The sequence below is a fragment of the Schistocerca serialis genome, chromosome 3, assembly GCF_023864345.2.
Source record: "Schistocerca serialis cubense isolate TAMUIC-IGC-003099 chromosome 3, iqSchSeri2.2, whole genome shotgun sequence".
Classification (NCBI taxonomy): domain Eukaryota; kingdom Metazoa; phylum Arthropoda; class Insecta; order Orthoptera; family Acrididae; genus Schistocerca; species Schistocerca serialis.
This window is the reverse complement of record NC_064640.1, coordinates 1,079,599,902-1,079,627,371: the sequence shown is the minus strand read 5'-3', so window position 1 is coordinate 1,079,627,371 and position 27,470 is coordinate 1,079,599,902. Positions and strand designations below refer to the sequence as shown.

Here is a 27,470-nt window from a genome sequence, read left to right as displayed (position 1 = left end):
AAAGGCCTAGATATGTGAGACAGAGAGACTAGCAAAGGTTTAGGTAACGGGGTTTACAGGAGTGAAGAATATGTCACAGCTAGAGTTTCTAGGCTTCGTTCCTGTGGCCCCACACCTCAATGCCCTCCCCTGCTCCCATTCCAACCTCACACACTATTACGTCCCCCTAGTACACCTCTCTCTGTCTGTCCACCTCCACACTCCCAACCAGCAGAGACTCCCTATACTGAGGTGGGCTCTGTCCATTAGATTACACTCGTAAGATAAAAATAAACATTATGCAGCATGAAAGAATTATCTGTGTGGGATGGAAATATGTAGATGTGATGTACGTGCACAGACACAAAAAAAAAAAAAAAAATTACAATGTCAGAAAAATTGAATGATTTATTCAAGAGAAAGAGCTTTACAAATTGAGCAAGTTGGTCCACCTCTGACTCTTGAGCAAGTTTGGCATTGATAGATTTGTTGGATGTCCTACTGAGGGACATCAAACCAAATTCTATCCAAGTGGCGCATTGTATTGTCTAAATCATGAGCTGGTTGGGTGGCCCTGCCCATAATGCCCCAGACATACTCAGTTGGGGAGAAATCCCGTGACGTAGCTGGCGAAGATAAGGTGTGGCAAGTATGAAGACAAATTGTGTGTGGGCAGGCATTATCTTGCTGAAATGTAAGCAAATGATGGCTTGTCATGACGAGAAACAAAATGGGGTTTATAATATCGTCAACAGATGTCTGTGTTGTAATGGTGACACAGATGACAACCAAAGAGGTCCTGTTATGAAAAGAAATGGCACAGTAGACCATCAGTCCTCGTTGGGCTGTATGGCAGCCAGCAGCCAGGTTGGTATCGCACTGCTATCTGGTGTGTCCCCAGGCACGTCCCTGGTCTGGAATTGCATTGACTGGAATATAATTGGCTTCAGTGATGAATCCCACTATGAACTGAGCCTCAATGATCAGCACAGAAGTGCCTGAAGACGCCCCAGACGGTGGGATACCACCTTGAATGTCACATCCCTTACGGTCCAACTACCAGGACTGATGATCTGGGGTGCGATTTCTTTTCGTAACAGATCCCTTTTGGTCAACAGACGACTATGCTGTAGGGGTGACATGGATGTCACCCCTACAGCATAGTTGTCTGTTGACAATACTGTAAATCCTATTTTGTTTCCCTTCTTGGCAAGGCATACATTGCTTACATTTCAGCAAGATAATACCTGTCCGCACACAGCTTGTCCTCATGCTTGCCAAACCCTACCTTGGCCAGCAAAGTTGCTGGATCTCTCCCCAATTGAGAATGTAAGGAACATTATGGGCTGGCCGTTAGACCACCTCGGTATTTTGACTATCTACAGTGACATTTGAATAGAATTTGGCATGATGTCCCTCTGTTGGACATCCAACAACTCTATCAGCCAGAGCCAAGCTTGTATAAGGGCCAGAGGTGGACCATCTCATCCAATTTGTGATGCTCTTTCTCTTGAATAAATCATCCAGTTTTTTCTGAAACTGTAATTATTTTTCTGTCTTCACATGTATGTCACATTTACTGATTTCAGCCCTATTTGGTATTTGGATAATTCCTTCAGTACCTAAGTGTTTTTTTGAGTATATAATATCTGACAGTTTCTTTTTTTTTTCAGTATGCTTGTCTGCTGCACATTGCCTGCTCTAACTGGTGAGTAGCAATCTGTCCTATTTCATATTGTTAGAATTAACTTTTGACACTCAATATTTATGATGCAAGCAAACTGTTATTGCCACTTGACATGATGGTGAATGGTACTCTGTTAGCCATTGGCACAAATGGATTGACATGATAAAACAAGGCTCCACAGCTTTTACAAACTTTTTGAATGTGATAAATACAGCTTACTGCTGTCAATACTTTTGTTAATTACAATTTTGATCGTTTGTTATTTTCAAGCATACATGTCAGGTGCTACGACACATTTGAATTACTGCAAATGGACAAAGATGACCAGACTCATTTCTCTTCAGTAGAAACAACTATCGACAAGAGAAGAAACTTAATGTCATTCAAATCTACTTTTTCATTGGTAGAGATCTTTCACTCATGGGATTAGCAGCAGAGATTAAAAAGAAGCAGCAGCAAACAGATCCAAGGCATCCATTGTTTGGAGCTCATGTTCTTCCATCACAACTCCTTATAATAGTATCAGCTCTGGAGAACTAAGTCCTGATTCATTTTCTTGTAACAAAATAGACTGGCATTACCTTCCAGTTAAAAATGTGAAGCTTTACATGAATGTCCTACATGCAGTTTTTTTATACTTGTGCTCTTTGAGTTCCTGTCCTAGAATACATTAAAATATTAAAAAATGTGTAAATTAATCTTTGAAACAATCCAAACCTTTCAATGGAAACCAGGAAAGACTTAGAAACATTATAATTTAAAAAAAAAATCTAGGAAAGGTAATGTAAGGAACAATCAGGGAAAGTCTGCTGTACCCTTCCTGTTGTGTATTGTGTTATTGTTATTCTTAATTTTTTAAAATTTGATAATGGCCATTAAAGACCATGCAGAATAGCAATTGCACATTACTAGAAGCTGCCTTTGCATTCTTCCTCCAACAGCCCGTTGTATTTGCTCATCGTAGAAGCCTTTAAAGTTGTAACTCTGGTCAGTCTGAGACACCGCCTAGATTTAATCCAGCCTGTCAAAGATCCCTTTGTCATTCCCCTGAACCACGTCAGAAACTTTAAGGTTGTTTCCAAGAGTATTAAAAATCTGTTTTGTCATCCTGACCTTCAAACTTTCGTCTTCCTGACTCGACAGGTGCAGGCAGTATTTCTCGATTTCTGAACAGCTTTTGACTTAGTGCCAGATTGATGCTTATTATCAAAATTGCTACCGTGAGGGGTATCGAGTGAAATTTGTCACTGGAATTGAGGATATTTTGGTAGGAATGACTTACATGTTATCTTGGGTGGGGAGTCATCATCTGATGTAGAAGTAACCTCAGATGTGTCATAGAGAGGTATGTTGTGACCATTGCTGTTCATGTTCATGTACATTAATGACTTTGCAGACAATATTAATAGTAAAGCACTCTTTTCACAGATAGTGCATTTATCTAGAATAAAGTACAGTCTGAAAGAAATTGTACAAACATTCGTCAGATCTTGATAATTTCAAACTTTCTTTTAAATGTTTGGACATGTAAAATCGTGCATTTTGCAAAATGAAGAAAACGCAGTGTGGTATGACTACAGTATCAGGGTGTCTTGCTTGGATTAAGCCTATTCATACAATTACCTGGGTGGAGCACTTTGTAGGGATATGAAATGGGACAGTCATATAGGCCCACTCAGGGGTAAGGCTGGCGAAAGAGTTAGATTCTTTTTTGGTAGAATACCATAGAAATGCAGTCATTCTACAAATCGTTTGTATGATCCATCCTAGAATATTGCTCAAATGTGTGGGACTCGTATCAAAATGGATTAATGGGTGATTTGAACGCATGCAGAGAAGGGCAGATCAAATGGTCACAGGTTTGTTTGACCCAAGGGAGAGTGTCACAGAGATGCTGAAATAACTGAATTGGCAGACGCTTCAAGATAAGATGTACACTATCCTAAGAAAGTATGCTTACCAAAAGACGACTCTAGGAATATGTTACAACCTTGTAACTATTGCTCCCATAGGGACCGTGAGGACAATATTAGATTAATTACAGCATGCATAGAAAGATTTAAATGGTCTTGAAACATGAACAAGCTTTAATATCTGGTACAGTGAGATGTACCCTCTGTCATACTCTTCATAGTGGTTTGCAGAGTGTGGATGAACATGTAGATAGCATCATCAAGAACGCAATCAACGTGTCTCTGAAACTTGAGCTTCTCCTAGTGTGTTGTGTCACAAACGTTTTGACATTATTATACATACAAGACTGCAAAGTGGAAAGTGTACATTCCAAGATTGTTTCACACTATGAATGAGGACAACCCGAATCGAAGGATGGAGCACTACGAGTGGTCTGAAGGCATGCTTCACGAAGATGAATGGTTTGCAGGGAAGGTTATCTGGCCTAATGAGGCACAATTCAACCTGAATGGTAATGTAAACTGTCATAGCTGCGTGTATTGGGCTGCTGAAAATCCTCATGTTCACATGGACAAACATGTTACTTCACTTGGTGTTAATGTGTGGTGTGGTCCGTCATAGTATTGTTTCTCTGACCCATTCTTCTTTGAAGGTACATAACTGGTGAGGTGTATCATATGCTGCAAACATTGATTTTATTAGCCATCCAAGAGGTGTTTGGAAACAAAAGATTTTTACCTACAAGACTGTACTCCGCCTCACCACCACAGAGATATCAGATTCTACTTAGATGAAAATCTACCTGGACGACGGATAAGTCGAAGAGGAGCTGTCAAGTGCCCACCAAGGTCACGGGACCTTAAAATTCTCGACTTCTACCAATGGGGGACCTCGACAAACAAAGTTTACCAACAGAACCCAGCTACACTGAATGAGATATGAGAGACCATCAAGACATCCTGTGCAGCTACCACACTGGCAACACTGACAGCTGTACTTCAGTCAACAATTCAGCAACATTGATGTTGCTTGGCTGCTAACAGGTGTCACTTTGAACACACAAAATGATCTTCCTCCCATGCAAGAATTTTGACACTATGCCATTTTGTTCCATCAATATTGACTATCAAAGAGAGTCTACATTTTTCTGGACCCCTCTGTATTACCACTGTCACAGTTTCACTATTTTAGACAATGGGACAGGCACAGTTTTTCCCTAACTAAAGAATATAATTTATTCTTCACCAATGAAGCACAACATTGAGAGAAAATTTTGGAATTCGGTACAGTTACGTTGCAAATTTCAAACTCACAGTTATTCATCTAACAGATGTGCTTTTTAAAAAGAAATGCTGCACATGCAATGCCCGGGATTGTAGCGACGGCACTGTACTTTGGGAGGAGAGTGACAAAAATACTGACAGTGACAAAACAATGAATGTTAGTGAAGTTAAGAGTGTCTTACATGATAACTGCAACTGAAAGGTTTGTTTTTGTGCGTAATTTATCTACAGTGTACTACAAAAAAAGTGGTTAAGGGTAAATCACATTTTGAAAAGCTTTTGTAAATGGGCAACTTGACAAATTATTTTTAATTAAGTTTCTCTCTTTTTCGAAATTAAAGGTGCAACTTATATTCAGTCCAATTCGATGTGTATATAATTTATGATAACTATGAACAGACTTTGAAATTTGCCTACATCACACCAGGTATACTTAACTTATTTCACTGACCCACACAGATGCTCATGTCCGGTGGAAGTCTCCTCTAGTTCCCCCACTTTTGGCCAGAAGCCTTATTTCAGATATCACAATGTCATGACTCACAGCTTTGCACATATCGTACACTGTTAAGGCAGACACCGATACAGCAGTGAGAGCTTCCATCTCCACGCCCGTCTGCCCTCTACACTTTGCCATGCCAGTTATAATCACACAGTTGAGAGCAGAGTCCAGTTCAATGTCCACAGCCACAGAGGATAAAGATATGTTATGACACAGAGGGATAAGGCTGGACGTCTGCTTGGCCCCCACAATTCCCGCCAGGCAAGCAACGCTAAGTACGTCACCTTTCTTCAGGCCATTTTCTCGTACGAGTTTCATCAGTTTGGGTCCCACAAAAACCTTTGCTCGTGCTATAGCAGTCCGTTCTGCCACCAGCTTCGAACCCACGTCGACCATTTTCGCCCTGCCGGTCCGGTCAACATGAGTCAGACTTCCGGACTGTGCTCCCAAACTGCAGAAACGGCAAGAGAAGACAGAGGGCTGTGCTCTGTGTGTTTGTCTTGTTAGGAGTCCTGCATTGCACATAATGCTTGGGGTACAGGGAAGCAAAAGAAACTGTTTTCTAGCTTCAGTCACTACACTCAAATTATGTGACAACAACTGAAACATCTGTGTATCCGACACAAACAGGGGCGAAATATTGGTTTCTGAGAAGAAGTACTTTTGAAAATCTTGTTTCTGAAGGTTTAACAACTTCCGACTTTGTGCCTTCACGACATCACTACAGCCATCAAGTTCAGTGCCACCTGGAACAAAAATACAAGCTGTAACAAAGAACACTTCATAATCTGAAAATAGGTTAACTACAAAAGAATTTTTAAGCATTCGTGTCGAAACACCCCCGATTAATTCCTTTACTGGATTTTGGGTAATTTACCGAAGCCACCAAACAGTTAATTATTATGATATATGACCTTGTGCTTACTGGATGAAAGGCTATTGGTTGTTCTGCTTTGTTCTGCTGTGGTTTCGGGAGTATTTCAACCGAATGCGGCTGTTCTGAGACGGAATAGCTAATGATTGAAAGTTTGTCTATTATTAAGTATCACAAAGGTTGTGATGTACAACTGATATATATTTCATACTAACACACAAATTCTGAGGCAGTTGCTACCTTTGCCTTACACGTCTAATTGCGGTTATCTCTTTTTATTGATTGCTGATTTTCAGTACTTTGTCACAGGCAATGCTGATGGTTAACATTCATAACAATCCTCACTGCAATCCATGGTTGTTGCTGGCTGACGCGGTTGACACGAAACACGTAATTTGGCACTTGTCACTTTCTGTTTCATATCACTCGCGAATCGGCATTAGTGAGAGTCAACACCACGAGGATCAGGGGGACGTGCTCACTCGTCATACTCCAGTGAATTTTACCGTTTACAACTCACTAGACCACCATTCTTGCCCGTCTTTCCCGCTCTACTTCTCACTCGACACTCTACCATACTACTGCGCACTCAGCACTAGTCTCACTGCCTACTACAGCGCTCGACAATCGACTCCTGTCCGCTATCGACCTGGGCGTCAGATACTAGCATCTATGTTTGTGGGATCACGGATCCCTTACAGTGTTCAAGACAAGTTCTTTGAACCTTAATGATCTGTGATGATTCTTTTCTTTCCTAAGCTAAGGTCGAAAATCTGTTTCGTCTGCAGAAGTGTGCAATATGAATATTACACAAAGTTGATAGGAACATCTCACATAAATCTGCTCAGTGGCTGTAGATTTCACAATCTTGCAGGAGTGGATACAAGGGGAGGTCATAGCAATGATGATAACTACCACCCACTTCCCAAACAACATATTATACTGGGGTGCCCTTAAGAAGGAAGCAGTGTGGTGCATTCTGTGCAGAAAGAGATGGGGAATGCTTTATGGTGCTGTCTGTGTGTTCTCTCTCTCTCTCTCTTTCTCGCTATCCCACGACTCACATTTCAGCCACTTCCAACCCTCGTATCTTGCACAGGCCACTGTGTCTGCTTCTGACTCTGCCTAGTAGAATTTATGCGGTCGGAAAGCTATCGCTGTTGCTTTCTAATGTAATACTTGTCATGTTTCCTTTATGCCAGCCATTGTGAACACTAATGGCTAAGTAATCTCACCATACCTAAATGCCTTGTATCGTACACGCACCACAAAATGCACACTACAGACAGATGTGGCAGAATGACACAATGTCTTTATATTTCTTACTTCACCAATTTCCAAATGCACGCATAACTTTTGGAGAAGGAGGTAGCGTGGAAACAGAAGTGTGTCAAAAATGCCAAGTTCTTCCAGCAATGACAAGCTACATGTAATAAAGGACACTTTTCAGTTGCTCGTGCTAGGGTCTGCCCACAAGGACATGCTTTTGGTCTGATTGACAACATTCCAGCCGGGTAAAGCTGCACACCACTGGGTTGAACATACCAGCTGTCGACAACAGATCCGATACAACAACAACAGAAAGAATGACTTCCCGAACACAGTTGGAAATCACTGATAGAAACAGTATTCCCCTCATTCACATGTGTTTGCAGACCTCTGTTCAGTCATAATGTTTATTGAAAGAACGATGGTGAGCACACAGTTTGACAGAGTTCAACTTGGTTGTTACGTGATTGTTCAGCTTTTTCCTTCTTTCCTCCTCCCGTTTCTCTTCCCAAAATCTTTTCAATCTTTGACTGTGTTCTTGTTTCCTTTGATATGTACATATTTTCTCTATTTTCTTCCTTCCCTTTACTTCAAGTTTTATGTTCATAATTTTGTTTCTGAATTTGTCTCTTCCATTCATCATTTCCATTCTGATTCCTGCTTGTTTGTAGCCTTCTTCTATTTCTTGAAACCAACTAGTTTTTTTGATTAAGGCATTTACTACATCCTAAATCCCTTTGTGAATCTGTCGCTGTTCATTGTGTGTATGTGTCCACAGAATGTTAGTCGCTGTTTTCTGATTGTGACTGAGTCTGCCTCTGTGTTCTTATAATTCTCTGGTTGATCTCTTCATCCATATACCATCTCTGTGCACTGCTCCAAAAAATTTTCTGAGGATTTTGCATTGTATTCTTTCTGCTTTGTGGTGCCTGGTCCTCAGATTGTGGTCATTTCTGATGCGAAGAGTGCTTCTGATACTATAACTGTATTGTAGCGCATGTGTTTGCCTTGTACTGAAATGTTTCTTTTATTATTGTGTGTCCATGTCAGTTTGTACACTTTCTGAAGTTCTTTTGTTTGTTCTATGTTTTCTTCCTTCTTTGATCCACCTATTTGTATTGTTGCTACTATATTGAATAATTTAATATATTTTTGTGTGTTTATTATTGTTATTAAAATTGTAGATGTCTGTCGTATACTAACAGTGAGGTTGCTAGCGAGTTGCATTTTTGAGGGAAGCTGGGCGAGGGGGGTGGAAACAATAACAAACCATCACTCCCCCCCCCCCTCCCCCCACCCCGCAAATAACCAAACCCTGGATGCCAACACATTTGCTCTGTATAGGTGTTTGTGTCCAGAAGTAAGAGTCAATTTAGCAAAAAAAAGCAGAGGAAAGCTTCATGTTCTGGGCCACATCAAAACCAGATGACCAACCACAGTGTAATCCTCTGCAATGGCATCACTGAAAGCAGTATTGTGAGAGGGGGAAGGGGGGGGGGTGAGTCAGCACACCCTGTTCTGGTCACTGCCAGCTTTCTTGACCTCAGAGTCACTACGCCTCAGTCCAACAGTTCCTCAATGGGCATCACAAGGCTTGGTGCACCTCGTTCCAGTCCTCCCACCAAGGAAAACCACGGGCAGTACTACGGGTGAGTCGCAGCTGAGCAGCTGCCTTCCCCCTGTACCTGCTGTAGCTGCGAGAGGATATTTGTGTTACACATACACTAAAACTGGCGTAGATACCACAGGACACTCTTTGGAGTGTCACTAACAAGCACACGCTGCTACACACTTGACAGTGCTAGGTGGCCAAGAGTTCTGGCTCAAAGTTACTGCAACTGTGGTTGGAACTTCCCCAGTGTGACTCTCCCATTCTTTAATAGGGTATTTCAGTGTCTGGGGCACGTTCACATTGGACAACACTGTCCAGTACAGGCTGCTGTCTTCCACCCGTGCTCTCTTGCACTGAGCATTGCATCTTGCACAAGTGAGTCATAAGGACTCCCCTCTTCTGTATGTACACTAAAAAAGCAAAATTGTCTTTTCAGACAAAAAAGTAAAATTGTCTCATATCCACATTCAATGCTTAAAAGTATCCTTATGTCTGGGAGACGGCAGATCCACCGAGCAGATCCCACCCGACGACCCGTAGCAAGACTGCAGCACAAGAGGCAGGAGTGCCATCTGTTCCCTTCAATGTTTCTGTTTTGCTTTGCCACCTATCAGTAAGTGATGAACCAGCTAAATCTGGACTTTGCTGCCACAAATCAAGAAGCAATGGCTCGGAGACAGCATGAGCTCATTGTCCAACTGACGGGTGGAAGCAACGCAACAGCAACAGCAACACCAACACCAGTCACACCACCAGTGAATATACCAGAGAGGCCCTCAATATCACCGCAGTAGTCCTCGAGCTGGAAGTGAGAGCTCCGTGGAACAAAGATGGACCTTGGAAGCTGGTAGGTCCAAAATGCAATCAGCAGCAACATACACGAACAACTGAGCCTACTGACTCACAAGGCAAATGCAGCGTGCTTTTACCAACACCAATTCTGAGCATCGGTAATATGAGGGACCATACAAACAATTCTGCAGCACCTCAACTACACAACACTACCCCAGCCGCTACGCAGAACACTACACCGACTGGCTTCCCACTGGTCATAATACACAATTACACTTGCCTCGGCAAGCTAAACAAGACATTTGTAGAATGTCACTCCCCACCATATACCAAACACAAAACTCACAAGGGACCATGTATCACTGTATGTATGCAACAAAACAGATTGCACAAATCTCCTGAAATTCGTCAAAGCTGGGGGAATTGAGTATCATAAATATAGCACCCAAGGGGGGAAAACTCGAATGTACATCGTGAAAGGAGTTGACACCATAACCCTCAATGACATTCTTCATGGTATAATCACAGCTCTCAGCTGGGACTGTGAGAGCATGAGATGAATTCTTGGATTCGTGACACACAGATTGCAGCCAAACTATTTAGTGGAGTTGGATGACACAGCTTACTCCTGCAACTTTCTGACGCAGATGCTCCTGCTTCACATGGTCGTAGTAGAAATATACACACCTCCGTGTGTCCCCCAACAGTGCCACCACTGCCAGCAGTTTGGCCGTGCGGCACCCGACGTGATCTGGCACACAGTGCCGCAAATGCACTGGTAACCGTGTAGCACGACACTTTAAACTTGGTACAACTATCAATTGTACCAAATGTGGAGGGGTCCATGTGAAAACTACAGATGGTGTGCAGCATACAAAGAAGCTCTAAGGTGCAAAAGTGCCAAAGACAGACAAGTGGTAACCAGAACAGCACCAAGACACTCCCCACACCCCAACCAGTAAGGTGTGGAATCTCTTTTACTGGCATTGTCAGTGGAAGTGGATGAACTGAGGATGCACAGAGCTCCACAAACTCATGGCACACTCCCACAACAACAGAACCACAACCCACACCTGCAGTGCTAGAAACTGCCCCTGTACTGATGACAACACTGCCGGTCCCAGACAACACCAAGTCAACTCTGTCTAGGCCAGATTGTGACACTCGCGAAATCACAGAAGACACACCCAAACTAGGACAACCACAAACACACGAAATGAAACGGAGGTACCCAAAAAACAAAAGAGGGGACACTATCACACCACAACAAATACACCAACAACAGACCAGACAAACATAGGAACACATTCAAAGGAACAATGTAACTGTAGCTCACACTCTTGCCCCCCTCACCACAGCAATAACACAGGTGACCCTTGAATAACACACAAGCCAGCCCATCCAGTACACCAACATAAGGACCACCAGCCACCAACACCACCGCCAACACTTTGGCTGACATAACAAACATTATCACCACAATCAGAGGCATAGTGGAGACACTATTCCCCACTCATGTGGCTTAAGATCCTCTTGAGGCTCTTCATCGTAACACATGCACAAACTCATGACGGCTACACACAGCCAGTGCATGGCTGCTATACAAACTGCTATCAACACACTGCCCACACACTTCCATAGATAATACACCACAAAACACAAACAACAGTACTTTGACCCAGATGCTATTCTGGAATGCAGATGGGATTGGCAACAAAAGGGCAGAGCTAGCTGCATTTATGGAGGAGAAGGGAATCTGGATTGCTCTCATGAACGAAGCTGAGCTCCAGTCACACAATCAACTACTCTTCCCAAGATATTACATCTACTGTATTGACCACCTGAAGGCACAACTGTGGGTGGAACAGCAATCATCATATATTGAGACAAAGAATACACAAATATTAAGATCTCTGAACCTGAAAGACTAGAAGTCACAGCTGTTAGGGTCAAGTCAACTGAGTGAACACTACATTGATATCGATATACAATTGATCTGGTAATATCATAACAAGCGATATCAGCACAATACTCAACATAGCATAGTGACTAATAGCCACTGGTGATCTTAATGCTAAACACTCTGCTTGGAACTAACAAAGATCAAACACCAATAGCAAAAAAACTATGCGAACATGCACTGCGCCCAAACTACATTACACTAGTGCCAGCTGAGGTGACTCTTAAAACAGGGAACAGAGACTAAATGTGATAGACATTAGATGTGATAGGCATTATAGTCACAATCAACATTGAAATTATACATGATTTGGCCTCACCAAACACCTGTAATACTTTACTTGGAAGAAACACAGCAGTATGATGAATCTTACAGGATACTGAGCTACAAGCATGTGAATTGGACATTGTTCAAGGAAATGCTTGAAAAGTCATATCCCACAAATTCCCAAAATTACACAAAGCAGGAAACTTGTTGAAGCTGTCAAAGCCCTTACCACCGCCTTACAGACCAGCATACTCCATGGAGGAGAAGCATGAGCTGATGACCAGAACAATAGCAACATCATTCACACTGAATCTGGCTCCTTCCAATCCAGCACTGCCACTTGAAATGAACCAGGAGGTTACATGGCTTGTAACCCAGCCCAAGTGCAATGTAACAATACATACTGCTACACATGAAATTACACAGGTTATTAAGCACAAAACAGCTAGAAAAGCTCCTGGTCCCAATCACTTTCAAAACCGTGTCACCCAGGAGTTCACGAATAAAGCTATAGAGCATCTCACACATATGATGAATACCATTCTACAACATCAACACTTCCATGTCCTGATGTTCAGGAAGCCAGGGAAATACCACTCCGTACCACAAAATTACGGAGCCATCAGCCTGCTGAGCTCCCTGAATAAGATTGTTGAGAAGATGATTCTCAAACATCTTACTATGCACTGCAACACCAATGACTCGCTGAGACTGGAGCAATTTGGATTCAGCAATCACCACTCCACAACACAACAACTCCTCGGTGTAGTAGAACATATTACACACACCCCCAACACCAACAAAGCTACAGGAGTGCTGTTTTTGGTCTTTAGTCATCTACGGCACAATCGTCTCATTCGCAAACTCTGCACTGCTAGTCTCTCCGACGAGTTCATGCATCTTACACACTCATATCTCACCCACAGAAGCTTCAACACTGACGTTCAGGGCAAACAGTCAACACAACACAGTATACAAGTGGGAGTACCCCAAGGCAGCATCCAAGGGCCCCTCTTGTTTAATCTCTACGTCAATGACTTTCCAACTGAACAAAACACAATGGCAACCATCTACGCAGATGACACTACCATCCTAGTGCAAGACTGGAAACCATCAGGCATAATTCGCAACTGCAAACAAAACTGCCTAGCTGGAATGACAGTGTGTTAAAGCAAATGCTGACAAGTGTGAAGCAGTTCTGTTCACTGACAAACCATAACAACTGCACAAACATTAAGCGTTCTGGCATACCCACAAGCTCTGGAATGAAAATTAAGATCGCAAGAGCTAAGAAGGCAGTGAACACACCGTCAGCCAATAGCCCACTGGCAAGGACCACACCACGACGGGAGCAGGCCCCTAGACAAAGAGAATATAAGTGCCACTCCTGCCAGCCTCAGCCACTCAGTATTTGGACAGGATTAGGACAGTATACGGACAGGCCTAGCGCTGAATGCTACAATAACAGTTATTAGTGATCAACAAACTGTGTGTCAAACTTGCACGAATATTGTATATAGCAAAGGACTCGCATTTATACTGCATGTCGCCTATTGCTTGCGACACCATTGTAAATTCCAGGTTAAGCATTGTCTAGCTTCTTATTTGTAATAAAAACTATTAATGTTGTTTGCTTGAATTGTTGTATAGCATTTTGAGAATGCAGCATCCTTTAGGCACCCTATACAAGATGAGTGGGCAGGACCCCACATTAAGACTGCAGACAAATAACACTACACACACGCCCAGTACGTTTCAGTGTGAAAGTCAAATACTTCAGTGACAGGCCAACTGAGCAAATGCAAGGCTCAAACAGTGTTACTCTAAGCTCAACAGGTAAAGCACACTGAATAGGAGGGTATCGAGGTCCGTGTACAAGCTACTGATTAGATCCATGATGATACATGCAGCTGCAGTCTGGGGTTACGTGGCTCTGACCGCCTGTGCCGCCTACAGGTGATACAGAACGAAGTGCACCACAGTCCACACACACTGTCGACCTTCACAGAGAATACTGCCTTGAGACTCACACACAGATATTCAAAAAACTCACCACACGACTGTAAAGGAACTTGAGACACTCTGACAATTACTTCATTCTTAACCTGGGAAACTACGACCACAACCACGGGTGAAAACACAACTGCTGAAAAACACTTCTATCTAGGGACAATTAATCACCTGTGGACAGCACAAGCTCACAGACAAAATAAACACTGATGAATCCCTGCGTTACAGCAAAACTAAATGGCATTGCGAGCTGCAAATATCTAGCTGACCAACTGGCAATACAGGAAAGCAGTATTGCACACTAAACATAAACATATCCAACCAAACCACTTTATGGCCAATTGACCACTCGTATAACGACCTTGGCATGTTACAAGTACAGATGCTGCAGGTGGCCCAGGAGACACTCAGGTGCACAGCCCAGGAGTACCCCTCCTCAATAGGACTGACACTCGTAAAGAGTGTTTTAAGCTTCGACAATGGTATCGAGCATCGCACAATACCCAAAACTAACAACAACCTCACCCTTGCAGACAGAAAGAAACTGCTACTGCTCTTACTATCTGTCCAGACTATTGCAGAAGTCCTTTTCCTTTGGTGCTTGCCTCGGCACTTTTCTCCCGCTGCCCTTAAATCTGCTACCTTCTGCTCACTTCTCGACCACTTCTATCGCCTCAAAGTGCCTGTATTAGTCGGTAATCCTGCGAACAACATCATGACCCCACATCCTGTGCACTTCTCAATTGTAACGAAGCAAATGGAGGTGATGGTAGAACTTTGGTGATGGTCACCATGTCAGTGTGGGTGTGGAGTAGCTTCACCCTTTAAAAAAAAAGGCATTACCACGAATTGGACCTGGGTCCTCCACATAGCAGCAAGATATGCTGACCTCTGAGCTGCTCAAATGGACAAGAGAGAATTTAGCATTAATTGCAAAGTTTGCAACCATAACATTCACAATATAAATAATTTCCATAGAGAATATGCATTGAAGCTTAGGGTTAAGAAAACTGTTTTATATTCAGGTGCAACACCCTTTTAACATCGGCCAGCCGACATTAGGAGCAATCTGGAAATCCCCAAATATTCAAAATTAACTGTTTTATTAGCCAGTCCACCAATAATTTACCTGGATATGTGAATTTACCTACCTGTCCCACCTCAAATACACAACACACAAACACTTTCTAACAGAAAACCATATTTAGCCATGCAACATATTCTCTAGGAGCAGACAGGAATGCCTTTTGAAGTGGTGATTCCATCATAATAATAGCCTATGTGTTAGTTCTCCACGGAACAGAAACTACTGTACCAGTCCCAACGTGGCATTGACAGCATAAAGGGCATTGCACAGGAAGGAAGTATATGAATTTATCAGAATAAGTTTAGATGACAGTGTCCTGTGTAAAATTAAATGCCCATTTAGCATGAAGTATTAAATCAAAATAGTGGCAGAGCAGTTTAAGTAGCAGAACATTGGCTTTTTTTAAGTAGTTGCTTCTCTGTATATTTATAAAAATAAAATGATGTAGAACTGATACCCTTGAATAATGATTAATGTGAGCAGATTAGTAGTAGATGAAAATTGTTGTTAGTAGTTCAGTGGCACTTCTCACTTACTCGTTTTACACCCCTGAAGGCTCTCATCGGTGATGGAGCTGTTGGAATATTACATGTGAATGAATGGCTGAACTCGATAATTTTCTAGGTATTCAATATTCTTGTACAGTGCATTCAAAACAAAGTTATATAAAAATGAAGAGGGATGTGTACTTCATAAACTGGCTTGACAACAAGCACACAACGAAGCAGTATGATGTAGCTTACTCAAGCACCTCAGTTTCGCAGGAGACCATGAGGCAGCAAGTACACACATCATGTTTGCTCTCTGTTTTTTATTGCCTGTGCTCGAGCACAGTATGAAATGTATTAATTTTTATGGAGTCAGCTATCCGTCCAATTTCCTTCTCCAATCTGGGGCTGCTTCCCATCTCTAATTAATTTGTCATTAACAGGATGTTAATTGTAATATTCTCTTTGATGAACTCATTTTCAGCAAATTGCTAAGCTGGTAATCTTCCTTTCTGTATTGAATAATAATAGTAACTCTGACATTTACATGAAGAGGCATACCAGCAGCAGCAGTTAGCTGTCTTTTAAACTTCATTTGATGCATCCAGAACATTGGAGATATACTGCAACGTCAGTAGGACATATTTACTGAGAAAAATCATTCACGACACACTTGCCTCCACTGAACGCATCCACACCCATTAATGTACAGGCAAAAATCCACAAAACCTAACATTCTAGAAGTGGAACAAAATGAATAATATTTTTCAAATACAGTGCTTAAAAAAGTTTCACACTGCCCCCAAGCTTGCATACTTTGTTTTTAACCCATTTTTAGGCACATTTTTTGTAGCAGCCCTGTAAAGTTAATTGTTTTGGTATCATTTTAGAAGTTTCAACTACATTTAATTTTTGATTATTTTATTTTTGTGATTTAGGAGCAAAAAACTATAGTAGTAAGTATACTTGCCACTGTCTTTAGTAAGCTGTTATGAGTTACTACTACATGTGAAAAAAAGGAATTTTCTGTTTTTATTTGACTATCTATTTTACAATCCTAGAAACTTCATTTAACACTACTTAAAGAAACGAGCTGAGACAAGTCACAATAGCATATATTGCAGAATGAAACAATGTGTTCTGTTGTAACAAGTGACAACAGCACTGATGTCATGACAAACAGACACCAGTAGTTTAGCATATTATCACAAAAGGTCAACCACATCCAGAGGAGGTATAACATTTTCCCAAGAGCATAGTAAAACAACTAAATTAGTGGTAAGTATGGTCAGTTGGTGGTAAGTATCTTTTCTGCAGTCCAAAAAAGAAATTAATTTTGTGGTAAGTATATTCCCCTTGTATCATGGAAAAATTACTTTGGTAGTAAGCATACTTCCCAGTTTCCTTCAAAACAACATCATTAGGTGGCACATATATTTGCAACTGCTTCTGAAAGGAACAAGTGACATTTAATGACAATTAAAAGCTACATTTCATAACAGACAGAAAGTTCAGCTGGTGCAGCAAACTAACATCAGGTGCCAGGTGCATACAGAGCTCGTATGATGTGTTCTCAGGAATACAGTAAAGAAATACAGTTGATGGTAAGTACACTTCCCACATCCTGTGAAATGGTTAAATCAGGAACTTCTCTCACAATATATTGAGCGAGGTGGCACAGTGGTGAGCTCACTGGACTCACATTCAGGGCGACTAACAGTTAAAGTCCATGCATTACTCTCCTGTGGCAACCTGTTCATCTCAGAGTAGCCCTTTCAACCTACAGCCTCAATTATCTGCTGGATGTATTCCCATCTCTGTTTTCCTCTACAGTTTTTGCTCTCTACAGCTCCATCTAGTCCACCCATACTTGGGTTTCCTGAGCTTTCTCTAAATCAGTACAGGCAAATGCCGAGATGGTTTCTCTGAAAGGGCACAATAAATAGCCTTCCCATCCTTGAAACAATCAGAGTTTGTGCTCAGACACTAAAGACCTCAATGTTTATGGGACATTAAACACTTATCTTCCTTCATTTCTCCTTTCTCAATATTCTTTTGTCTACCAGAAATCACTAAGTACAACTGACTGTGTAATGTAGGTGAAAGCGAACCTGCACTCTCATTTACCTTAGCAGAGTGCACTGTGTCTCCATTCGTTAATGGGACAGTGTGACTCACGAGGGCCGTACAGTCTGTCGACCTGCTGCAAAGAGTCACTTAAGGCTTTTACTGGTCATGAGAGATATACTTAGCAGTAGCTGTGTTTCTTCACTGCATTTATGGGAATACATTGAACCACTTCTGCATGCTCCTGGTATCCAGTGATAGTCCGCTGCACCAGTTTACTTTCTTTTTATTATGAAATATAGCTTTTAGGGCTGTGAGAAGTATACAGCCCACCAAATAACAGTGTTTTAATGGCTCTTGGAAAATATGCTTTCCATCAAAATAGTTTCTCAAAATGGTTTGGGAAGTACACTTACTGTATTTACCCAAATCTAAGCCGCACTCGAATCTAAGCCACAGCTGAAAAATGAGACTCGAAATCAAGGAAAAAAAATTTTCCCGAATCTAAGCAGCACTTGAAATTTGTGACTCGAAATTCAAGGGGGAGAAACGTTTTAGACCACATCTCCAAACCGAAACAAAGTTGGTCCATTGTAATATGAGACAATTTAGGTTGAATGAATGATGATACAGCTACAGTAGTTTGGTGCGTGTGGTAAACTTAGCAGTTAAGCTTTACCACATAGTCATTGCTATGCATCAGGTTCTCCATCCATATTTATACTAGAGAGCCTCTTTCACGTGCTTCGTCTGGTTTGAATTGATTGCTTATTTTTCTTTGATCTGATAAGTGCCGTTCTCTTTGTTATAGGTGTTTCCATCACTCTAAGCTCAAAATGCATTATAGTACTGTGCCATGCATTGTTTGTTGCATTCTGATTATGCGTGTTTACGGCCTGTCGCCGCTCGCGGGATGGCTTGCTTTTGCGCACGCTACCGCCGCTTACAATTAAAAAAAAAAGAGAGAGAGGAATCGTCTCATCAGCGAAACAATGGCAAGAGACTGCTATTTGTTGTTAGTTACACTGCCGCTTTCTTTGATAATGATCAACAAGAACCATATAATAGACTGCATATTATAGATGTTCCAAACGAAAGTTTAGCGAAAAAGTTTCTCCATTGGAAAATTTTTGCAGACGCCTCTTTAGTGCATTACATTCTGCACAGAAATTAGAGCCATCTTAGGGTTAAAAATCTAGTCAGTTGCCGTGCTTCATTTCTGACTGTATCACTATTCAGCATAGGATTAATACAAATATCAACATGACATGATATATGTATTCTTCCGCGTTTGCTATTGTCTCACTCTAGTTTCGTAGTTTATTAGGAAGACAGGATTTAAATGAGATAGTAGGAAACACGTAGGAATACATGGCAAAATGTTTACATTTGTATTATTCTTATGGTGAAGAGAATACTGCATGTGATTCACAATTCATAAAAGTTGCTATTAACGACCATCTCTTGTCACAGGTAGGACAAAAATTCAGAACGTAGACTTGGCCATATTGACAAACATCCCAAACAGTCTTCTAGTCGGATTTTCATAGTACATTGAAAGGCTGCAACATTCAGGGATGAAGAATATGGAATTTGTATTTACTATGTTGGATAAAGTATGAAAATGCAGTGGTCGAAACTCGGGGCAGAGAAAAAAGCTCGTCTTCCACCCCCCCCCCCCCCCCCCCATCGCACCCTCCACCATTTTTTTTAATTTGTTTACTGACGCAGAGGTTTTGGTGCCAGTATTTATCTTTGTGCCTGCAAAGCACAAAGCATGCCTGTGTAGTGCTACATATATTCGACGGCAGAAGTTAGTTGCGGCGGCACCTACCAACATTTTTCAGAACTTCCGCTTACTTTGCACTTGATTCTAAGCTGCAGGCGGTGTTTTGGATTACAAAAACCGGAAAAAAGTGCAACTTAGATTTGAGTAAATACGGTATTACACAATTATGTCTTTTGTGAATCTCGGGAAGCATACTTGCCAACCACTTAGTGATTTTACAAAGCTTTTGGGAATATATATTACCAGCTGTAGATGTACCTGGCTGAAAGAATACGGCTGAAAGCAAGGGGAAACTACAGCCGTAATTTTTCCCGAGGGCATGCAGCTTTACTGTATGATTACATGATGATGGCGTCCTCTTGGGTAAAATATTCCGGAGGTAAAATAGTCCCCCATTCGGATCTCCGGGCGGGGACTACTCAAGAGGATGTCGTTATCAGGAGAAAGAAAACTGGCATTCTACGGATCGGAGCGTGGAATGTCAGATCCCTTAATCGGGCAGGTAGGTTAGAAAATTTAAAAAGGGAAATGGATAGGTTGAAGTTAGATATAGTGGGAATTAGTGAAGTTCGGTGGCAGGAGGAACAAGACTTCTGGTCAGGTGACTACAGGGTTATAAACACAAAATCAAATAGGGGTAATGCAGGAGTAGGTTTAATAATGAATAGGAAAATAGGAATGCGGGTAAGCTACTACAAACAGCATAGTGAACGCATTATTGTGGCCAAGATAGATACGAAGCCCACACCTACTACAGTAGTACAAGTTTATATGCCAACTAGCTCTGCAGATGACGAAGAAATTGAAGGAATGTATGATGAAATAAAAGAAATTATTCAGCTTGTGAAGGGAGACGAAAATTTAATAGTCATGGGTGACTGGAATTCGAGTGTAGGAAAAGGGAGAGAAGGAAACATAGTAGGTGAATATGGATTGGGGGACAGAAATGAAAGAGGAAGCCGCCTGGTAGAATTTTGCACAGAGCATAACTTAATCATAACTAACATTGGGTTTAAGAATCATGAAAGAAGGTTGTATACATGGAAGGACCCTGGAGATACTAAAAGGTATCAGATAGATTATATAATGGTAAGACAGAGATTTAGGAACCAGGTTTTAAATTGTAAGACATTCCCAGGGGCAGATGTGGACTCTGACCACAATCTATTGGTTATGACCTGTAGATTAAAACTGAAGAAACTGCAAAAAGGTGGGAATTTAAGGAGATGGGACCTGGATAAACTGAAAGAACCAGAGGTTGTACAGAGATTCAGGGAGAGCATAAGGGAGCAATTGACAGGAATGGGGGAAATAAATACAGTAGAAGAAGAATGGGTAGCTTTGAGGGATGAAGTAGTGAAGGTAGCAGAGGATCAAGTAGGTAAAAAGACGAGGGCTAGTAGAAATCCTTGGGTAACAGAAGAAATATTGAATTTAATTGATGAAAGGAGAAAATATAAAAATGCAGTAAGTGAAACAGGCAAAAAGGAATACAAACGTCTCAAAAATGAGATCGACAGGAAGTGCAAAATGGCTAAGCAGGGATGGCTAGAGGACAAATGTAAGGATGTAGAGGCCTATCTCACTAGGGGTAAGATAGATACCGCCTACAGGAAAATTAAAGAGACCTTTGGAGATCAGAGAACGACTTGTATGAATATCAAGAGCTCAGATGGAAACCCAGTTCTAAGCAAAGAAGGGAAACCAGAAAGGTGGAAGGAGTATATAGAGGGTCTATACAAGGGCGATGTACTTGAGGACAATATTATGGAAATGGAAGAGGATGTAGATGAAGATGAAATGGGAGATACGATACTGCGTGAAGAGTTTGACAGAGCACTGAAAGACCTGAGTCGAAACAAGGCCCCCGGAGTAGACAATATTCCATTGGAACTACTGACGGCCGTGGGAGAGCCAGTCCTGACAAAACTCTACCATCTGGTGAGCAAGATGTATGAAACAGGCGAAATACCCTCAGACTTCAAGAAGAATATAATAATTCCAATCCCGAAGAAAGCAGGTGTTGACAGATGTGAAAATTACCGAACTATCAGCTTAATAAGTCACAGCTGCAAAATACTAACACGAATTCTTTACAGACGAATGGAAAAACTAGTAGAAGCCAACCTCGGGGAAGATCAGTTTGGATTCCGTAGAAACACTGGAACACGTGAGGCAATACTGACCTTACGACTTATCTTAGAAGAAAGATTAAGGAAAGGCAAACCTACGTTTCTAGCATTTGTAGACTTAGAGAAAGCTTTTGACAATGTTGACTGGAATACTCTCTTTCAAATTCTAAAGGTGGCAGGGGTAAAATACAGGGAGCGAAAGGCTATTTACAATTTGTACAGAAACCAGATGGCAGTTATAAGAGTCGAGGGACATGAAAGGGAAGCAGTGGTTGGGAAGGGAGTAAGACAGGGTTGTAGCCTCTCCCCGATGTTGTTCAATCTGTATATTGAGCAAGCAGTAAAGGAAACAAAAGAAAAATTCGAGGTAGGTATTAAAATTCATGGAGAAGAAATAAAAACTTTGAGGTTCGCCGATGACATTGTAATTCTGTCAGAGACAGCAAAGGACTTGGAAGAGCAGTTGAATGGAATGGACAGTGTCTTGAAAGGAGGATATAAGATGAACATCAACAAAAGCAAAACAAGGATAATGGAATGTAGTCTAATTAAGTCGGGTGATGCTGATGGAATTAGATTAGGAAATGAGGCGCTTAAAGTAGTAAAGGAGTTTTGCTATTTGGGGAGCAAAATAACTGATGATGGTCGAAGTAGAGAGGATATAAAATGTAGGCTGGCAATGGCAAGGAAAGCGTTTCTGAAGAAGAGAAATTTGTTAACATCCAGTATTGATTTAAGTGTCAGGAAGTCATTTCTGAAAGTATTCGTATGGAGTGTATCCATGTATGGAAGTGAAACATGGACGATAAATAGTTTGGACAAGAAGAGAATAGAAGCTTTCGAAATGTGGTGCTACAGAAGAATGCTGAAGATTAGATGGGTAGATCACATAACTAATGAGGAAGTATTGAATAGGATTGGGGAGAAGAGAAGTTTGTGGCACAACTTGACCAGAAGAAGGGATCGGTTGGTAGGACATGTTCTGAGGCATCAAGGGATCACCAATTTAGTATTGGAGGGCAGCGTGGAGGGTAAAAATCGTAGAGGGAGACCAAGAGATGAATACACTAAGCAGATTCAGAAGGATGTAGGTTGCAGTAGGTACTGGGAGATGAAAAAGCTTGCACAGGATAGAGTAGCATGGAGAGCTGCATCAAACCAGTCTCAGGACTGAAGACCACAACAACAACAACAACAGATGTACCTGGTATCTTGTGATAGTACACTGTACCAGATGCATAAAAATTGTTACAACAAACAGTTTTTGTTTGTTGTCAGATCACTACTATCGTCACTTGTGTAGTTGGAAAAAAAAAATTGCCTCATTTTCACAGTGGAAAATAGCAGCTCACAAAAGGGCTCTAGGAGAAATACACTACCACTACAGTTTTTGTCCTATACCACAAAAATAAAATTACAAAAATAAATAAATAAACAAACTGATCACATGTCAAATATAACATCAAAAAATTTGACTTTGCAAAGGGATTAAAGCGTTAATGCTTAAAGACTGCCCAAGCATTGTTACTTTACAGTAAGAATGTTTGTCAGCATGGAAAGTTACCACACAATTGGCAAACGCTACAGCGACATCATATGAACATTCCACAGCCTTTGCAGTAACAAAATGTTAAAAATCGGCACTACAGAGATTGCTCAGAGCCAACAACAACTGATGACTGCTAACTTCAAATTATAGCTGACAGGTAGTACCTCAGGAACTTACTGTAACTGCACTGTGACTTTTTTTGCAGATAATGGGGAGAGCTGTGTTGACTCACACGGTACACAACCATCTCGACACATTCAGTGGGGTCTCTAGGTGTCCATTATGTACTACAGTACAAACCCCCGGGGAATGTAGTGCACAAAGAATTGTGGTGTACATGGAAACCGGTGGATGGAAAGCGACATTCTTTTTGAGGAGCACTAGTGAGAAAATTTAGAGAAATGGCTGTTGACACTGACTGCAGAACAATCTACTGCGACTAATGTACATTCCATGTAAGGGCCATGAAGACAAGTTTAGAGAGATTAGGGCTCAGTCAGAGGCATATAGACAAGTCATTTTGCCCTCACTCTGTTTGTGGTGCAACAGGAAAGGAAATTACTAGTGGTGATACAGGGTGTCCTCCAGCAGAACTTGGATCAGTGATATTGTATTCCTTTCACAATAAGTGAAGCATTTCTTTGATACCTGATGATCCTTGTAGAAGGATGCAGAAATGGCCAGGTACCAATGAATGTCTCAAGTGTGAAGACCCACAGATTCAGCACATAGTTGAGTCAGTCTGGTTTTGGTCTGGTTTCACCTATGGATATCAAATGCCTCTAATAACTAGTAAGTATAATTTGAGAGCTGTGCAGTATCAGAACTGAATCCTTCAACCTACTGTCTAGCCAACATAATGTCAAAATTTCAGCAATGGGTCTCTCGACAAATAGTGCACTATGGCATAGGTCCTGTTCTTAGCATGCATTTATTGTAATTTCCTGCTTAATGCAAAGTCCTAAGCGAATGGAAAAAAGCACGGTAATTCCTGTATATAAGAAGAGTAAAACAATGGACCCACAACATTACAAACCAATATCCTTAAAATTGGTTTGCTGCAGAATTCTTGAATGTATTTTCAGTTTGATTTCCACAAGACAGAAAAGCTTCTGTTCACAAATCAGCACAGATTTAGAAATCATCGTTCGTGTGAAACTCGACTTGCCCCTTTCTCACAAGATATCCTGCAAATCAGCGATGAAGGGAACAGGCAGATTCCACATTGCTATTTCCAGAAAGTGTTTGCCACAGTGCGCCACTGCAGACTGTTGATGAAGGTCTGAAATTACAGATTAGGTTTCAAGATATGTGAATGGCTCGAGATGACTTCTTGTGTAGTAGAAGCCAGAATGTCGTCGTTGATGGTGAGTGTTCATCACAGGCAGGGGTATTGGGGTTATTCTCAGGAGTGCCCCGGGGAAGTATGATAGGACCACTCTCATTCTCTATACAGGGTGTTACAAAAAGGTACGGCCAAACTTTCAGGAAACATTCCTCACACACAAATAAAGAAAATACGTTACGTGGACATGTGTCCAGAAATGCTTAATTTCCATGTTAGAGCTCATTTTAGTTTCGTCAGTATGTACTGTACTTCCTCGATTCACCGCCAGTTGGCCCAATTGAAGGAAGGTAATGTTGACTTCGGTGCTTGTGTTGACATGCAACTCATTGCTCTACAGTAATAGCATCAAGCACATCAATACGTAGCATCAACAGGTTAGTGTTCGTCAGGAACGTGGTTTTGCAGTCAGTGCAATGTTTACAAATGCAGAGTTGGCAGATGCCAATTTGATGTATGGATTAGCACTGGGCAATAGCCATGGCGCGGTACGTTTGTATCGAGACAAATTTCCATAACGAAGGTGTCCCGACAGGAAGATGTTCGAAGAAATTGATCGGCGTCTTAGGGAGCACGGAACATTCCAGCCTATGACTAAGCGACTGGGGAGACCTAGAACGACGAGGACACCTGCAATGGACGAGGCAATTCTTCGTCCAGTTGACGATAACCCTAAGATCAGCGTCAGGGAAGTTGCTGCTGTACAAGGTAACGTTGACCACGTCACTGTATGGAGAGTGCTACGGGAGAACAAGTTGTTTCCATACCATGTACAGCGTGTGCAGGCACTATCAGCAGCTTATTGGCCTCCACAGGCACACTTCTGCGAATGGTTCTCCAACATTGTGTCAATCCTCATTTCAATGCAAATGTTCTCTTTACGGATGAGGCTTCATTCCAACATGATCAAACTGTAAATTTTCACAGTCAACATGAGTGGGCTGACGAGAATCCGCACGCATTTGTGCAATCACGTCATCGACACATATTTTCTATGATCGTTTGGGCAGGCATTGTTGGTGATGTGTTGATTGGGCCCCATGTTCTTCCACCGACGCTGTATGGAGCATGTTATCATGATTTCATACCTGTGCTGCTAGAACATGTGCCTTTACAAGTACAACACAACATGTTTTTCATGCACAATGGAGCTCCTGCACATTTCAGTCGAAGTGTTTGTATGCTTCTCAACAACAGATTCGGTGACCAATGGATTGGTAGAGGCAGACCAATTCCATGGCCTCCACACTCTACCAACCTCAACCCTCTTGACTTTCATTTATGGGGGCATTTGAATGCTCTTGTCTATGCAACCCCGGTACCAAATGTAGAGACTCTTCGTGCTCATATTGTGGATGGCTGTGATACAATACGCCATTCTCCAGGGCTGCATCAGCGCATCAGGGATTCCATGTGACGGAGGGTGGATGCATGTATCCTCGCTAATGGAGGACATTTTGAACATTTCCTGTAACAAAGTGTTTGAAGTCATGCTGGTACATTCTGTTGCTGTGTGTTTCCATTCCATGATTAATGTGATTTGAAGAAAAGTAATAAAATAAGCTTTAACATGGAAAGTAAGCGTTTTTGGACACATGTCCACATAACATATTTTCTTCTTTGTGTGTGAGGAATGTTTCCTGAAAGTTTGGCAGTACCTTTTTGTAACATTCTGTATAGACTGGTGGTCCAAAACATTATGACCTGCTTAATAGCTTGTTTGTCCATCTTTGGGACAAAATACATCACTGATTCTGCGTATCAGGGATCAGACAGCTTGTTGTTACGTTTGAGGAGGTATGAAGCATTAGATGTCTACACACAGGTCTTGTAATTCACGTAAATAACATATCACTGATTTGCATACGTGGTAATGATGCTCGATAGTGATCCAGATGGGTTCTTTAGGTTTACATCAGGCAAATTTGGCCACCAAGACATCAACGTGACGTCACTATAATGCTTTTCAAACCTTTGTAGCATGATTCTGGCTCTGAGATACAGACATTTACACTGCTGAAAAATGACATCGCTGTCGGGGAAGACATCAAGCATGAAGGGACACAGGTGATTCACAGCTGTCGGCATGTCTTCGATTACTACATGCAAGTGCAGGAGAATGTCTCCCAAGCATAATGCTGCTCCCACCAGCCAGCATCCATGGTGTGCTGCACATTTGGAGCTGCCATTCACCTCAATGATGGTTTTTGTGGAGACACCTATCAACCTAGTGTAGCAAAAATGGGATTCACCCAAAGAGCCAACATTTCCATTGATTGATGGTTTAATATGAATGGTCCTGTGCCCACTGCAATCACAACTGATGATGTTGTTGTGTAGACATGTGAACATGTAGGAGTGGTCTGTTGCGGAGCTCCGTGTTCCAGAATTTACAATGAACAGTGTGCTATGGAACACTTGTGCGTGCACCAGCATTGTGCTCTTTCAGCAGAGTTGCTACAAATCACCATCTATCCTACATTGCAGCCAGACATGCCGCCAAACCCCAAGTACTGTGAAGAGTCATGGATGTCTAACCATTTAGCACCTAGTGATAGATAGCACATGAACATTTGACCAGCATTGCCACTTTTGAGATGTGTGTCACAGGCTCAGCATAATAATAATCTGACATTTATCAAAATCACTTATCTCAACTGATTTCCCCATTTGCAGCCCATATCTTCCCTAAAGTGAGCCCCCATCTGTGTCTGCTCTATTTACATATTTTTGTTACTGCATCACATGCCCGCAATGCCACTAGCAGTGGGCAGTGGTCATAATGTTTTGGCTAATAAGTGTACATTAAGGATCTGACAGCCAACGTGGCCAGCACTATGAGGCTGTTTGCTGATGACGCTATT

General features: G+C 41.7%; 1 protein-coding gene across 1 annotated transcript; it reads right to left on the bottom strand.

Annotated features, from left to right (window-relative positions):
- Window positions 1-5,326: 5,326 nt before the first annotated feature.
- On the bottom strand, window positions 5,327-5,869 carry LOC126471392 (molybdenum cofactor biosynthesis protein 1-like). Its single transcript, XM_050099517.1, has one exon. It carries the CDS (start codon window positions 5,759-5,761, stop codon window positions 5,327-5,329), a length of 435 nt encoding a protein of 144 aa, XP_049955474.1. The 5' UTR covers window positions 5,762-5,869.
- Between the last annotated feature and the right edge of the window lie 21,601 nt (window positions 5,870-27,470).